This window comes from Macrosteles quadrilineatus, unplaced genomic scaffold (assembly GCF_028750875.1).
Source record: "Macrosteles quadrilineatus isolate MER2022 unplaced genomic scaffold, UCM_ALF_1.0 Scaffold_8__2_contigs__length_117827958, whole genome shotgun sequence".
In the NCBI taxonomy this organism is placed as follows: Eukaryota; Metazoa; Arthropoda; class Insecta; order Hemiptera; family Cicadellidae; genus Macrosteles; species Macrosteles quadrilineatus.
In genome coordinates this window covers 114,470,831-114,485,102 of record NW_026542601.1, presented here as the reverse complement: position 1 = coordinate 114,485,102, position 14,272 = coordinate 114,470,831, and the positions used below count along the sequence as shown (strand labels likewise).

Genomic DNA, 14,272 nt, shown 5'->3' with positions numbered 1-14,272 from the left:
CTATTAATAGGCCATATTGTATGTCATACAGCAACAAATACCCTTGGTTCTATTTAAACCTTTATAGAGTTTGGGAGATGATCTCATTGTTAAATGTCCAGTGTATACAATTCAACAGTTGAATAATAGTTTGACCCAAAGATGAATTGCTGTCATCAAAAACGTCAGTAGGCCTACATAATTTAATTTCACCAGTTTGACTGTGCAGGAATATCCAGAATATCCCAAGATCAACATTTGACAAGTTGACATTGCCGTAGAAGCCAATCTATGAATTTGAAAGGTTTTTGACCTTGAAATAAGTAAACAGCTAATTATAATAAAAAATTTAATTAATAATCAAAATTTTAATCAACAAATTTCTCAATTATATTGAGGTTATTTACCAAAATATTTCAAAATTTACTCAGTTATTTAAATTGTGTTAAAAATGTTGGTAAAGACAATAACAATATCAGAATGGATTGTTTCAACTTCTTTGTATTCTTCTACCACCCCTGCCAGCCGTTCGCAACTCAATCGGAGAAGATATTACCCTCGGAGTAGTTTGTTGAGTCCCCAATGTTCTGTCACTAATTTGGTTAGTATTTTTTGAAGAAACAGGATTTTTTTCATCGTAAGCCGTCGGAGTCTGTGCTCTTGGTTTTTGTCCTTTCCGAAGTTCATGGAACTTTGGTATTTGGCTGATCGGTACAATCCGAGCATGATATGTTTCCTCGCACTCGCCTGCGCCGGCCGTCAAAGAAATCAGACTGGAGGAATTGTCCGTCGACTCGCTTGGATGTAATTCGTAAGAAATGCTTCTGCTTTTTTCACATTGTGAATGAATTACTTCTGTGTCTTCAGGACTACAAGTTACTGACTTTACCTCATTATCCAAAGATGTATTTTCATTTTCCATAGTATTTGTTTTATTTTCAGTTCTAATATCATCCTTTCCCCACTCCATCTGATTATTTATTTCTTCACTTTTCTGTGTCGGTAACAAACTAAGAAAAAAGTTCAGATTTTCCTTAGTCATTTTTGTCTCTGACAATATTTCTAATAATTTAATAAGTTTTTCCAACAATCTTTCAAATTTGGATCCATCAATGTCAAGTTTAATGATTTCTTCTACTACTCGATTCACCAATCTTTGATATTTATCTTGTTGGCAGTATGCATCACTGGGCTGTAAATAATAAATAAGTAAGCCATTTCATTTCATTGAATAGGGTTGTTAAACCTAATATTTTGATGGTGCATTACAATCATTCCTACAAGTTCTGACTCCTACTCAAGTCCTGTAGTCCAAGGGGTGGTATGAATGTTCACTAATGTATTACATTAAAGTAAAAAAGTGTTGTCCAATATTTTCATTTTCCTTGGCACTTTTTTAGATTACTACTATCATGCTACTATTAATTATTCAGCCTGTTTTCACTGACTGATACTATCCAAAAAAGAAAATTGACTTACATTACTGGAAGTTTAAAAACATTACCTGACTCATGTGTGTAACTTCCTCATGTGTCAATAGAAGTTGGCTTTCCTCAGCTAAAATCGCAGTATCCAGGCTTTCTTGTGTAAGTAACTTTTCTCTAAGGTTGGCTACCTGAAAGGCAGAACAATTGATGAAAAGTAGCTGGGAAACACACTATCCCTGAAAATTAAATTACTTTATGTGAAATGCCTATTTGTACTTAAGATAAACAATTATCCAAGAACTTTTTTATAATAAAGAGTATTGGTATTTCATTTTACAAAGGTATCAAAAATTTAAAAAAATACGTAGGCCTACTCTAAAGGAATGATTTATCTGTTATGATTTGGATTTAATAACGCTGAAAGCTAAAACATATTCTTGTTTAAGTTCTCTACTTATTATAATTATAAACTACAGTATTATTCTTGTGTTGTATATTCACTCACCTGCTGTTGAAGCTCATGAAGCCGTTTAGTACTTTCTTTCAATGAATTTTCCATTGATGTCACTGAAACAAGAAACACAATTTATTGTTTTTAGTTCTTACTTTATTGGAAGCTAATTACAATTCTTCATGTCAAAGATTACAAAGGGATTGTTTTTTTCTTCCTGTTATTATTTTAGTAAATTCAATTTTCTTTTGTATAGCTAGACCATTTAGTACTGTGCGAATGGAATGTATGCTGAATTTATTCTTCTAATAGGCCAATCAACAATAATAAGTGAATAAAGTCAACTACTGCAAGTAAAGATTATTCATCTCTATAGCCATGGATTCAGAGAGTTAACATTTCTTTTTATGATTTCTGTTCAAATAGTAAATTAAAAGATAAAGTGCCTGGTTTATTGTCAATGATCCGTTTTATAGTCTGTGACCAAGGTTTCAAACCTAAAGGTTCATTTTCAACCTGCCTACAAGCTACACCATGTGATTGATTTTCAGTACCTATTACAATTTGGCCACATTTTTGTTAAATGTGTTTTTCTAAGTGTTAAATATATTTGACGACTCTTCCACTTCTACCAGGGCCTATTTCTCTTCTTCCCCAAGGATGAAGAGGATTTTTCCAACCACTTGGTTTGAAACCTTGGTCGAAGATTTAAAAAAGGATCACTGACAGTGCACAAGCATTTTAACCTTTTTATTTGCAAAAGATGTGATCCAGAAGCCAAGTATGTTTAAAATTGTAAATTACTCCAAACAAAAGTAAGAACTCACAATGTGTATTGCTAAATGATCGTCCAATCAGACCACAGAAGAGAACTCCAGTAACGAAACCGCAGAGGTTTTCCAGAATTTGCCACAAGATTTGGGAATGAAAGATGTTTTTCATATTGCCAATTGGTTTTTCTTGAACAATTTCAATTGTTCCCCAAACTGGAAGATAAAAATTAATAGTTTGTTAATAATTTGTCATAGGCTAAAACAAGAGTTTAATTTTATTATTTGAGCTGTATTTGTTAGTACTGTATATTTTAAAAGCAAACTGATCAACAACTCGACCTGGTCATTCTCCAAACAACAACATTTAAAAGGCTACTTTGAGCAAGTAATCTACCTTCCAATAAATTAGAATAATATGCAGTTTTGTATCAAATAGTTTTGAGATTACCACTATCAAATCCAAGTATACTTTTAATATTATGGATGATGGTAATTATAAATACCACAAAACATTAATTCCTTTGAGAGAAAAACCGTTTCACTGTATTAAATGAGTCCTTCAAACCATCTTGACTGAAAACAAGTTAGCAGAAAATGTGTAAGGTGTACAAAATCTTAAAAGAAAGCTAAGATTAATGAATACAACAGGTCGTCCAGTGGTCGAAAACTCAACTAAAAATATCTGAAGGTGGCTCTAGACATGCGCCATTCGCCAAGCAAAGCACCGAGCAGCGACTGGCCGAATCGCGAGTAGTGGATAGTTGTTTGTCTATTTGGCAAGCAGAAACATTCGTATTTGTGTTTTCCCCTTCGTTGTCAGTATTTTTGCACACATCAAAGAAAACAAATATTTGCTATTCCCAAAACGAACAGTTGATTGGAAAACAACACACGTGTTACTAGTTATCTCTGTGAATAAAGAATCTGGGAATGCGACCGAACGGAGTTTCAGTACCTCTGTTTCAGAAAGATAAAAATATTGGCATAAATAGTTACAAATAAAATTAAATAGGTTACAGTTCCAAAACCTCATTTTTTACAAATCGAGCACTGTGCTTGCCTATTAATAGATAGATAGATAACATATTCTTACTTCCTGTATTAACCAGTTTTTTGTTATATTTCTTGAAAACACTTGGATACATGTAATAGAACACACAAAGAAAACCCATAATCATCACAGAAATAACTGACAAAACCTTCAACATTTTTATAAAATAACCAAATAATCTTAAATGCTTAACTAACCAATACTAAAATATTTCATGCTTATGATTTGTTTTTATTTATGTACATATACAAACACATTGTTTGAAAACCATGTGGGTCTTGTGAAGCAAGAAATTCTTCAATATCTGGATTACGATTGATTTTAGATTGTGAAATAAACATCTATCTTTATTGACCAGCTGGGTTTTTTCTACTCCAAGAACATTTGAATGAGCCACTCCTTGTGTGCTATTAAATTATTCTTACAGTTAACTTTCCACGTAATCATGTACAGCGACATAAAATATACTTAATTTTACAACAAGTTACTCTATTTTTTTATGGCATGATTAAAGTTGATGAGAAAGATTTTTTTATAGGAGCACACTTTGTTGTAAACTGATTTTTTTCTTTTTAGTTCTAATGCTGGGTATGACTTTAACATAAGACTTAAAGGGTTACTTCAAGGTCTTGTTTATAAGGTTGGTTTTTTCAAGGTTTTGTAAGTTTAAATTAATAGGGTGTTCATCTGTCTATAAGAAGATGAAGATGACCCATTTAAAATAAGCATGACTATTCTTAGTATACCAAGCAAGTTGTAGCTGAGTGAAAATTTAAAAACGTATGTTTTCATGTCCCTGGCCTTTTACTTTAAGGGGTTTAAGGGGTTAAGGGTTTAAAGGGTTACTTCAAGGTCTTGTTTATAAGGTTGGTTTTTTCAAGGTTTTGTAAGTTTAAATTAATAGGGTGTTCATCTGTCTATAAGAAGATGAAGATGACCCATTTAAAATAAGCATGACTATTCTTAGTATACCAAGCAAGTTGTAGCTGAGTGAAAATTTAAAAACGTATGTTTTCATGTCCCTGGCCTAAATATATATAAATATATATTTTAGATACTGGATTTGTAGTTTATTATTATGTGTTTTAATAGTTTATAATTAATGTGTTATAGTTCCTGTTCCTGTTTTATTGTATGTTATAAAGTTCGTTTCAGGTGTTATTATTCCTTGTTAGATATTTATTTGTTTGTTGAATGTTTGTTATCTGAAAGTATATACTCATGTTAAATAATTTTAAGAATATTCCTTGCATTTACACTTGTTCTTATTTTTGAATTTAATTTATTTTTCTAAAGTTTCTGTACAGTAATAGTTCACACTGACTCAGGATCAAGATAAAGATGGAAAAGACAATAGTATTATAAGAAACGCTGCGGACAAGCCTTTTTTAAGGCTTATGCAGTTTTGTATTATATAAATTCATTGTATATGTACTGTACCAAGTAATAATAATAATAATATTTTTTAGGACGGGGGCAACATGTTACACACATTTATTTGGTTTTTAAATAGGTTCTAGGTATTTTTTTTGTATTTTTAAAGTCTTGAAATTCACGACCATGACGTGTCCCTAGGGTGCATTTTCCAACTTTCATGCTGTTTTTAGACTAATTATTCATGCCGAAATATATAAAGCCATATTTTTATGTCATCAATGGTTATTAAACTTACAAAAAAGGAGCATATTATAATTTTATTGTCATTAAAAACCGACTACCATGACAAAATAAGTCTGTCCCTCGATTTGGCGGCACGACCATTTGGGAAAAATTTTCAACTTTGGAGCACGACAGTGGCAAGCCTGGCGTCGATAAAGTCAGTTGGTTTTAGAGACTAGTTCGGGGTGTATGTCAGGATTGTAGTGCCGGTCGTTTCGAGTTGAAAGGAGGAATTACAAGATTAATAAAGGAAAGATTGTGTTTTATGTAATTTTGGTGTGTCCATGACCGTATGTAGTCATTCGATGAAGTAGACATGGTGTTAATTTTTGTTTATAAGATATTTCAATTTCTAGATTAACCTAGAAGTCCACTTTGTATCCTCGAACATGAGGTGCAGGGTTACCACCAGAACAGAGTCAAATAACACGTAATTTCACGACCAAAGTTTCACGACCATCGCGGGTTTTTTCACGACCAATCCAGCCTTATGGATTATAGTGTGTTTGGTCGTGACATTAATATAATTGTAAATTGAACAGTTTAGTTCAATTGAAACACATATTTTTATTATAACTAACAGGATAATTGAAGGATTGTTTAGAAAGATATAGATTATTCCAGACAATTCACGACCGTACCGCTTGTCCCTGACCATCACGTTTATGATTTCTATCATAAAAAATTCAAAAATTAAAATATCGTCATATTTCAATGTTTTATACACAAAAGAAGCACACCTCTATACAAACATAACGATTTTTCGGGTCTCAGGTAAGTTTTTTCGGAGTTATACAAACTTAAAAAGATTTTATTGGCTTTTTTTCAATTTTTTGAGTTTTTTTTTTTCCCCAGAAAAACCAAATATACCAAAAGCTCAGTGACCTTTTTATTGTATAATGGTCATAAAAGTAAATAGGTTTATAGCAAAACATAGTTATAAAAATAATATTAACTATTTTTAATATTCATTTAAACATCCGTTATGGTCGTGACAGGATTTTGTGTTTTTCCACTAAAGATGCTCTTTTAAAAAGAAACTACCAAAGATATTGCGTTACCATGGACATTTTATGAAACTTCAAATGTTAATGAAATAGAAATAATAATAAAAGTTTTGAAAAAAGGGGAAAAGAATTTGCAAAGTGCTTTTCCTGAAAACGTACGTTTTTAAACTTTCACTCAGCTATAGATTTTCACATTCTATCAGTATTTGTTAGTACTTTTAAGTAGCGATACTTTTGGAGTTAAGACTACATGAAAAACCAAAGAGTATAGAGATTGAATATTGGATAATAAAGTAGACATCTCATCTATGAATCAGATGTTTCCAATTTCTTATAAAAAAAATAGTTGTGTGAGCCAGTCATAGAATGCACTAGTAATAAAAGATACTACTTAATATTACTATTTTTTTTTTTTGCTGAAATATTTGATGGGTGATAATTTGATATAGATCACAATAAGTGGTTCCATCAGTTTGACTTGGTGAAAAAGTGTGTATTCTACAGAAATCAGTAATTTACATCAGCACAATCTGTTGGTGGATCATGTAAACCACAGCGACTTTGATTAAAACGTTGGTTAGTCTATGTTAAAACCCTGACAACTTTAATATCAATATTTAATTCTGTTTGTCTATGCTATCAATATAGTCAAATGGATAGGTGTACTGACCCAGCTGTTTGTCAAACTGTAAAAATAATAGTGTAAACATAAAATTACAACAGTAACTTATCTACATACTCACCATGAATAAGAAACACATTCAAAACTTTCCTTCCCCATTATTGAGTAGAATATTTTCATACGTAGATGAGAAAGACTTGTGCAATAACGTTCCGTTTGTGTGTGAAAAGTGGAAATTGGCTTCTTCTCACTCGCTGCATGTGAAGAATGCCTACTTTGAAGGAGAATCTGTGTCCGCTAAAGATATATGTTTTGTGCTTTCCAACTCTCCCTTGTTAGATTCAGTTACTTTGGTTTCCTGTCACAACTCTGTTCCGATATTAAGGCAAATTAGCAGGTAAGAATTTACTTATTTAGCAAATAGTGCTAGTTACCAACCATTATGTCATTAATCTATGGCTATGTTCAGTGTCAATTCATTGAAATTTAATTCTAAAAATGGGATAACAAAAATAATCTAAAGATTAACCAATGCAAGTTGGCATGGCTTCATCTTTGTTGTTGAATCAGAAGAAGAGGTTTAAAGGGAAATTGTTCACAATAACCTATTGTTACACAATCACCTAGACTGATTCAGGATATTTGTATTTTTACTTAAATTGTCAGTTAAAAGACCAAATAGCCTATACAGCATTGTATGATTTTTTGTCTTGGAATAAAGATTGATTGATTTGATTTGATATCAGTGAAAAAACTAGTGCTAACTAAATGTGTCAAACATTCAGGAACTAATAACAAAGGCAAACATGTTTTACGAGACAGAAAAACAAAGCGTCTAGCTTGCTAAAGACAACGGTTACTTGTTCCTTTTAGAAAGAGGAAAAATGCTAAAAATAACATTTTTTTGTTCTATATATGTGCAAGTATGATTACATATATTTTGATATTTTGAGGCTTCATTTTTGTCACACTTGGTACAATGAGTACAAGAAATAGGGGGTGTAGTTAGCATTTTTAAGAAAGTCCACTGAAGGCTGAAGATGCAATTTACATACCACCTAATTAATGTTGTGTTAGATCAGAAAATAAAGTTGTTTAGTCCTGATAGGTAAACAAACATATTATTAAGCTAGTCATGAAGAATGAGTTTTGTGTTGCCTCTTGTATGACAGAAACATTCAGATGTGTATGAAACCCAAGAAATTTTGGTACAGCTTACAAAAAAAGTACATAGGAATGTAATTTTTCTCTAAGTTGTGTTTTGGTGAGAGAACTTAACCAACTAAATCTAAAAGAAAACACTATTTAAAGGTCTTATGTTGATTCCACTGTTATGACAGTATCCTTGTTTATTTCCCAAAACATTTTATAGTGGATGAAACATGCCACAGTTATTTAAAGCTTGTTTGGGGTTTGCAGGTGCAACAGAAACATTGAAAAACTTATTTTAAAAGAATGTTCATCGAATGGTGATATAATTCCTGAAGACGTTCTCATCAACATTCTGTGGTCGCTACCGCAGTTGAACACCATAGAATTGTTCAACACTAAGTTCAGGTCACACCTGTGAGTGTACTACATTGTATTTGTAATATAAGTGATATATTAGTGCAGACAAAATGTTAACAAAAAATGAGCCCATATCCATAGATCCTTTTTGGAAATGAAAAAGGTTAGTTGGTTAAAGGAGCCTAATAAAGTCAGGAAATCAATAGGGGAAAGTCGTGTAGTATCGGACAGCGGGTAGTATCGGACAAACGCTGTTTCGAGCTTTTTCCGCTAGAGGCAGCACTGAATAGGACATCAGCAGAAGCAACAAGGAGAAAGACTACGTGAGCGCCATTACGAGTTTCATGCCTCAGTAAACGTCGGTGCTGTGACAATTTTTTAGTTTTTTGTTATAATTTCTGTGCCCGTACTTATGTTTAGGACATCAGTGTGCTAAACTGAGAAAGTAATTTTATGTTTAAACATCATTATTTGATAGTAAAGGGGTTGTACTTTGTTTTGTAGGCGAATGGTTAGTTTAGTTTGGTTAGTACAGAAGTGGTGGTCAAAATGGCGGACCATGTTGGTCGGGTAGTATCGGACAAGCTCGCGTCGGGTAGTATCGGACAGAATGATTAGGTTATAAATTATTGAAATAATGTTAAAACAACTTAACGTGATCGATAATAACCTCCCGTTAAATATTTTTAGGTGTTGGAAAATGGGAAAAATACGGCATAAATGGGATGAGTCTAATGTGAAACAAGCAATCGACCAAGTTTTATTGAATAAATTAACAATAAGACAAGGTTTGCTGTTCCAAAGAGCTCTTTGGGGGACAGAATTAAGTCACCATCACAAAGACAGGAGATACAAATTAAACAAGAATTTGGTAGCTTACACTTGAAAAGGACATTTACTGACGACCAAGAACAGATTTTGTACGATCATTTTAGGTCTCTAGATAGCCAGCTAATGCCTTAGGGTAATGACGGATTTTTAAATCTTGTTTACCTGTACGCTAAAGCTTTAAAGATTAAGACTAGAAGAAAAACAAAACCAGGTAAAGATTTGTTTATGAGGAGGCATACAGACTTGAGGATAAGGATGGCAGAATCAACCAGCCTGCAACGAGCGTCTGGTTTTAGCAAAGATCAAGGAGACCATTTTTATTGTAAAAAAACTTTTATTGTAAAACTCATTTTTTATACTTAAAGTTAAGCTTTTTATAGTGTTGAAATAATTTGTAACGATAAAAGTTAGTATTCAGGCTGCAAGTTTTTGTATTTTACCTAAAAGTAGTTGTACTTAACCCTGTCCAATATTACCCTCCAAAAATCAGAGGGGCCCAAATGTAAGGGTTGGAAAAAGCGTGGAAAATTGATATATGCATTCCTACAAGAAATATTGTATTGATTGTGTATATAAATAGCATTCCAAACTTTAATGTAATGCATAGTAAATAATGATTTCTCTTATCACTAATTAGAAAATGGAAAAAAAGCTTAAGTGTCCGATACTACCCGACCTTCCCCTAATATCTTTTAAGATGAGGTATCAATTAATGCTGATGTTTATTTGCACATTCCTATAAAATAAACTAGCCCATGTTTTTCTTATGGAATGTGATGTACCTTATGTTTCCAAGTTTTATGTAAGTACAGAAACGTATTGAGGGATGGAATAATTTTAATTCAAAATAAATTGTGTTCAATATAATATGAATAAAATGTAGTCATGCCTGATTGAGTTACATTTTAATACCTCTCAATTTTTACATAAACAAAAATTGCATTAACCGCGCATTTACAAAATCAACTTTTACAGGCTTTTTGAACTGCTAGCAACACTTCCGAACATTACCAGCATTGATCTGAGCCTCAATGAGTTTATAACCATGGAAGACCTGATGAGGTTGGTCCACAACAGTCATATAACAGAGTTCAAACTCTCCAGGAGATGTGAGAGGCCCAAGATAACAGATGAGGAGTTTGTTCACCTCATAAGAATGATGAGTCCACGACTTGTCCTTCTGCATTTAGATATGGGAGGAGTAGGGGGCAAGGTTTACAATGTAAGGTTTAGTTGCGTTTCAGATATTCAATAGGAAGTTTATAAGAAATTCAGATTTTGAAAACAATATATGAGGATTTATTTTGAAAGGGAACTCTTAAAATTATCTTAAATAAAACATTCTTGACTAATTAAAAAAAAAAAGGTTGAACATCTGGTTTCTCTCAACCACACTGCAATAATATCGAATATAGTAATATAAAAATCCTGCACCTATCAAACAACCGATTAAATAGAAACACAGAATTCGGAAGCCATATGGCTGTTAAATTAGACAGCCAAAACATCATCAACGACAAGATTTTGTTCCTAACTAATTACATACGACATGCAATTAAGATACTGGAGCTAGGTACAGTTGTGAATGAAACTATCAGTTGATTGGGAAATACAGGCACAACATCATCACTGACCACGTTGTTGATCCTAACCGACAGTCTAGACATAACTCTCGCCCACGTTGTGTCCTACAGGCCTACCGTTTTAGTATTTTTTAATCCTAAATGTTCCTATTTCACGTGTTTGTGTTTTGTTTATTTATTTATTATCAATTGACGACCTCTGAATGAAGCGAGAAGACATCTTTAATAGCCTGAAGATGACTCATATATGTGAGTTGAAACCGGTAGCAACTCAGCTACAAACGAAACAGGATCGCATAAATGCAGGTATTTACCAAAACTAATTATGGTCTCACCAGTCACCAAATCACTCTTTGACACTGAAACCCTCTGCTTTTGGAAAAATCAAGTTTATATCAAAGTTATGGTTTGTTTGAACTCGCCCCAGGTGAAATTTACTGAAATACTAGGTTAAACTTGACAGCTCCATTGACAAATTTTGAATTCATGATAATAGCTGTATTATTGAAGGTTAAATGTTAACATTTGATTGATTAAATAGATATAATTCTTGTAGTCTATAAAATGAGATTTTATGTATGTGTATGGTTCTAATTGTTTAAATTAATTTTCAGGAAATCCTCAGCTGCATCAAACTGGTTGATCTTAAACTCAACAATGCATTGAATCTAAGTAAATCGGTTTTGAATCAAATTCCTCACCAGTTGAGGAAGTTAAAGCATTTAAGTATTGAAGGTCCAACTCATGGCCTGAACAAAGATGATTTTCATGTTTCTCTTTTCATAAACAATGAGTTTGGAATGAAAATTGAGAGTTTGAGGCTTGAAAAATGTGATTCCTTAAGAGACAAAGAGTGTTGCGACGTGGTCCAATCTTGTCCGAACTTGGTGGTTTTTAGTTTACAAGGATGTAAGGGTGTGAGTCTTCAGGGTATTGCACAAACGTTAACAAAGGCTAAAAAGTTAAAACATTTAAATATTGCTTTCTTGGGCAATGTGTCAAATGTGAATATTCAGGACTTTCGGGAGTTAAAAGAATTGGTTATTGATGAAGCATCACTTAAGAGGATTAATATTTTGGGCCAAAATGAGGAGCTGAATATCGTTAAAGTGTGATTGTTTATCTTTTTACTTTTTGCTTTGAGATTTAATAAATATATTATAAGAAATGATTTTGTGTCTGTGGTATCATTAGTAGTACTGTAGAGTTTATAACACAACTGTATAGTTAAACTAAACGTTTCAATCAATAAATATTATTTTTATCCAAGTTAAGGTGATAAAAACACAAAACCAATTGAAAACACAAAACAATTTATTAACAAAACAACAGTCTTTTCATAACAAAGTCAAAAATTATTTTAAATTAAGCGGACATAACAAACGACACTCCCTAAAATTAATAAGTTAGCAGAAAAAGGAAAAAATATTATGTATAAAATAGAGACTAATTTGCACCGTCCAAACACTTGGGAATCTTAATAATATCCCAATTTAAATCTGTATAGTTTTAATTACTTCTAAATAATAAATCCCAACATTATTCCTGAGAATAAGACTAAATCTATTTCTTCAACTCTAAAATTATGTATATAGATTTTGCTACAGTAATATTATTGCATTTAACTATATTAGTTCACCAACAAATTTCTACTTTATAAGGAGGTTTTAGAGCTACATAATTGTGTTGACAATTGAGATCAAGCAAAATAATCATTTAAAAAAAGGGTTTTTGGGTATTAAATCCCTACTTTCACAACAAATGAACCTTTAATGGGGTTTTAAATAATAAACAAACATCTAAAAACAACTAAAGCTAACTTACAACTAATATACTATCATACATACACAATATATTGGCACAAAAGCATTTGAAGTTCTCTGAACTTAAACTATAAAAAAAAGGTATTTGGCGAGTCTTGAACATGATCGTAGAGTCTAAAAAAAGTTATCATAATCCGTAATATAAATCCCAAAGTACCCATGTACTTTTGAGAAAACTACAAGTCACACCCCCATAAACTATATACTTAAAATGAAATGTTTGTTATGACGAGAAACCTTGCGCAAAACTATCCATTATTTCATAAATTGCCCTTTAAGGTCGTAATTCCTTTCTAAAGGGAACTTTCCACATACTTAATGTTAAAATACCTCAGCTGTACTTATTTGTTTGTTATTATTTCAATTTATTACCTTATTAAATAAAATCAGGTGTGATTATTTGTTTTTATTACTATATTCTGTTTTATTTATTTCAGCTTAACTTAACCAATCAATAGTTTTATTAATACTTATGAAGTCAAACGGGGTCAAGCCCTTGAGTAACAACTAGTAAGCTATAAAAATAAAACTAAAGATGACAACACGTGTGTAACGCAAATGCCTTAAGAAAATCAATAATATGGTTAACAACAACAAATTTCAGTCAAGAGGTCTTCAACCTCACTTTTAGATTATTTCCACCCAAACCTTTATGTTCTCAACTGATTACTTAGGCCTAATATGGAGTTCAAAAAAGAAATATGTATACAGAATGTTTTTTTTTTTTTATTAACTTTAAATGCCATATGCCACCTCTTCTTTATATAACAGGTTACGTACCTTGAAGTCCACAAGTCCTCAGTCGAACTTCCGTTGACTAGTTTTGACTACTAAGTAGTCAATATCAAAACAGAACGTTAAAATATTCCATTCATTGAATATTGTTGAATTTAAAAAACACATTTAACACATATACATAACACAACACATTTAACAAAGCTGGCCACCCGCCACACGTCACTGAACTGGTCAACGATTCTACTCACAGAAAGAGTAGGAATTGTGGATGTCAAGGTACGTAACCTGTTATAATTCATTACCAATTCCGGAAGGCTTCAACATGATTAACCGGGAAACTCAGGTCCTAAAACCTCTGGAGGGGAATTCACTGTACTAAACTAAATATAGAACTTAAATCAAGAAAAGGTTCACTTGGGGAATCATAATATAGTATAGCCTACTATTTTAAGAACTTAAAATTAATCTCCAATTAAATTTGAGTTGAAAAAGCTATCAGTTGTGTCTGCCATGTTTTTTCACTCGAAAGGTCAGTGCTAAAAGTATAAGAGCATGTTTGTAAGCATTGTACTCATTTAGACAGAATTTAAATTCTGGAGTATTCACAATGAAAGTTTCTATAAAAACGCATTGTTTGTTGAACCCATCAGCTTAGCAGGACGTCAAATAAAGTGTTTCAATAACCAAAGGAAACAAGTAAAGAGTCCATTTTATACAACAACTTATTTAACAACATACTACATAACAACTTAAATATTAAAACAAACAATAACAATAAAACACAAGCATTACAACCCTTAAGAAAACAACACATTGATA

At 32.1% G+C, this 14,272-nt stretch overlaps 2 protein-coding genes across 2 annotated transcripts; one reads left to right on the top strand and one right to left on the bottom strand.

Moving 5' to 3' along the window:
• Nucleotides 1-314: 314 nt before the first annotated feature.
• Nucleotides 315-2,837, bottom strand: LOC129001545 (uncharacterized). The gene is made up of 4 exons (XM_054428873.1): nucleotides 2,685-2,837; nucleotides 1,912-1,973; nucleotides 1,484-1,594; nucleotides 315-1,171 (listed from the first exon to the last, which is right to left on the bottom strand). Exons 1-4 carry the CDS (start codon nucleotides 2,797-2,799, stop codon nucleotides 470-472), a joined length of 990 nt encoding a protein of 329 aa, XP_054284848.1. The 5' UTR covers nucleotides 2,800-2,837; the 3' UTR covers nucleotides 315-469.
• A 4,206-nt stretch (nucleotides 2,838-7,043) lies between these two features.
• Nucleotides 7,044-13,549, top strand: LOC129000675 (uncharacterized). Its single transcript, XM_054427637.1, has 5 exons — nucleotides 7,044-7,366; nucleotides 8,389-8,535; nucleotides 10,285-10,531; nucleotides 11,507-11,779; nucleotides 13,487-13,549. Exons 1-5 carry the CDS (start codon nucleotides 7,092-7,094, stop codon nucleotides 13,547-13,549), a joined length of 1,005 nt encoding a protein of 334 aa, XP_054283612.1. The 5' UTR covers nucleotides 7,044-7,091.
• Nucleotides 13,550-14,272: the final 723 nt, after the last annotated feature.

Bases quoted from the DNA above. Each gene is read 5' to 3' on its own strand.
- LOC129001545 (XM_054428873.1), bottom strand. From the start codon at position 2,799: ATGAAAAACATCTTTCATTCCCAAATCTTGTGGCAAATTCTGGAAAAC. The intron at 1,595-1,911 runs GTGAGTGAATAT...TCTGCCTTTCAG, and splicing joins TTCATGAGCTTCAACAGCAG to GTAGCCAACCTTAGAGAAAA. The intron at 1,172-1,483 runs GTAATGTTTTTA...TATTATTTACAG, and splicing joins AAGTTACACACATGAGTCAG to CCCAGTGATGCATACTGCCA.
- LOC129000675 (XM_054427637.1), top strand. From the start codon at position 7,092: ATGAATAAGAAACACATTCAAAACTTTCCTTCCCCATTATTGAGTAGA. The intron at 8,536-10,284 runs GTGAGTGTACTA...CAACTTTTACAG, and splicing joins ACTAAGTTCAGGTCACACCT to GCTTTTTGAACTGCTAGCAA. The intron at 10,532-11,506 runs GTAAGGTTTAGT...ATTAATTTTCAG, and splicing joins TAGGGGGCAAGGTTTACAAT to GAAATCCTCAGCTGCATCAA.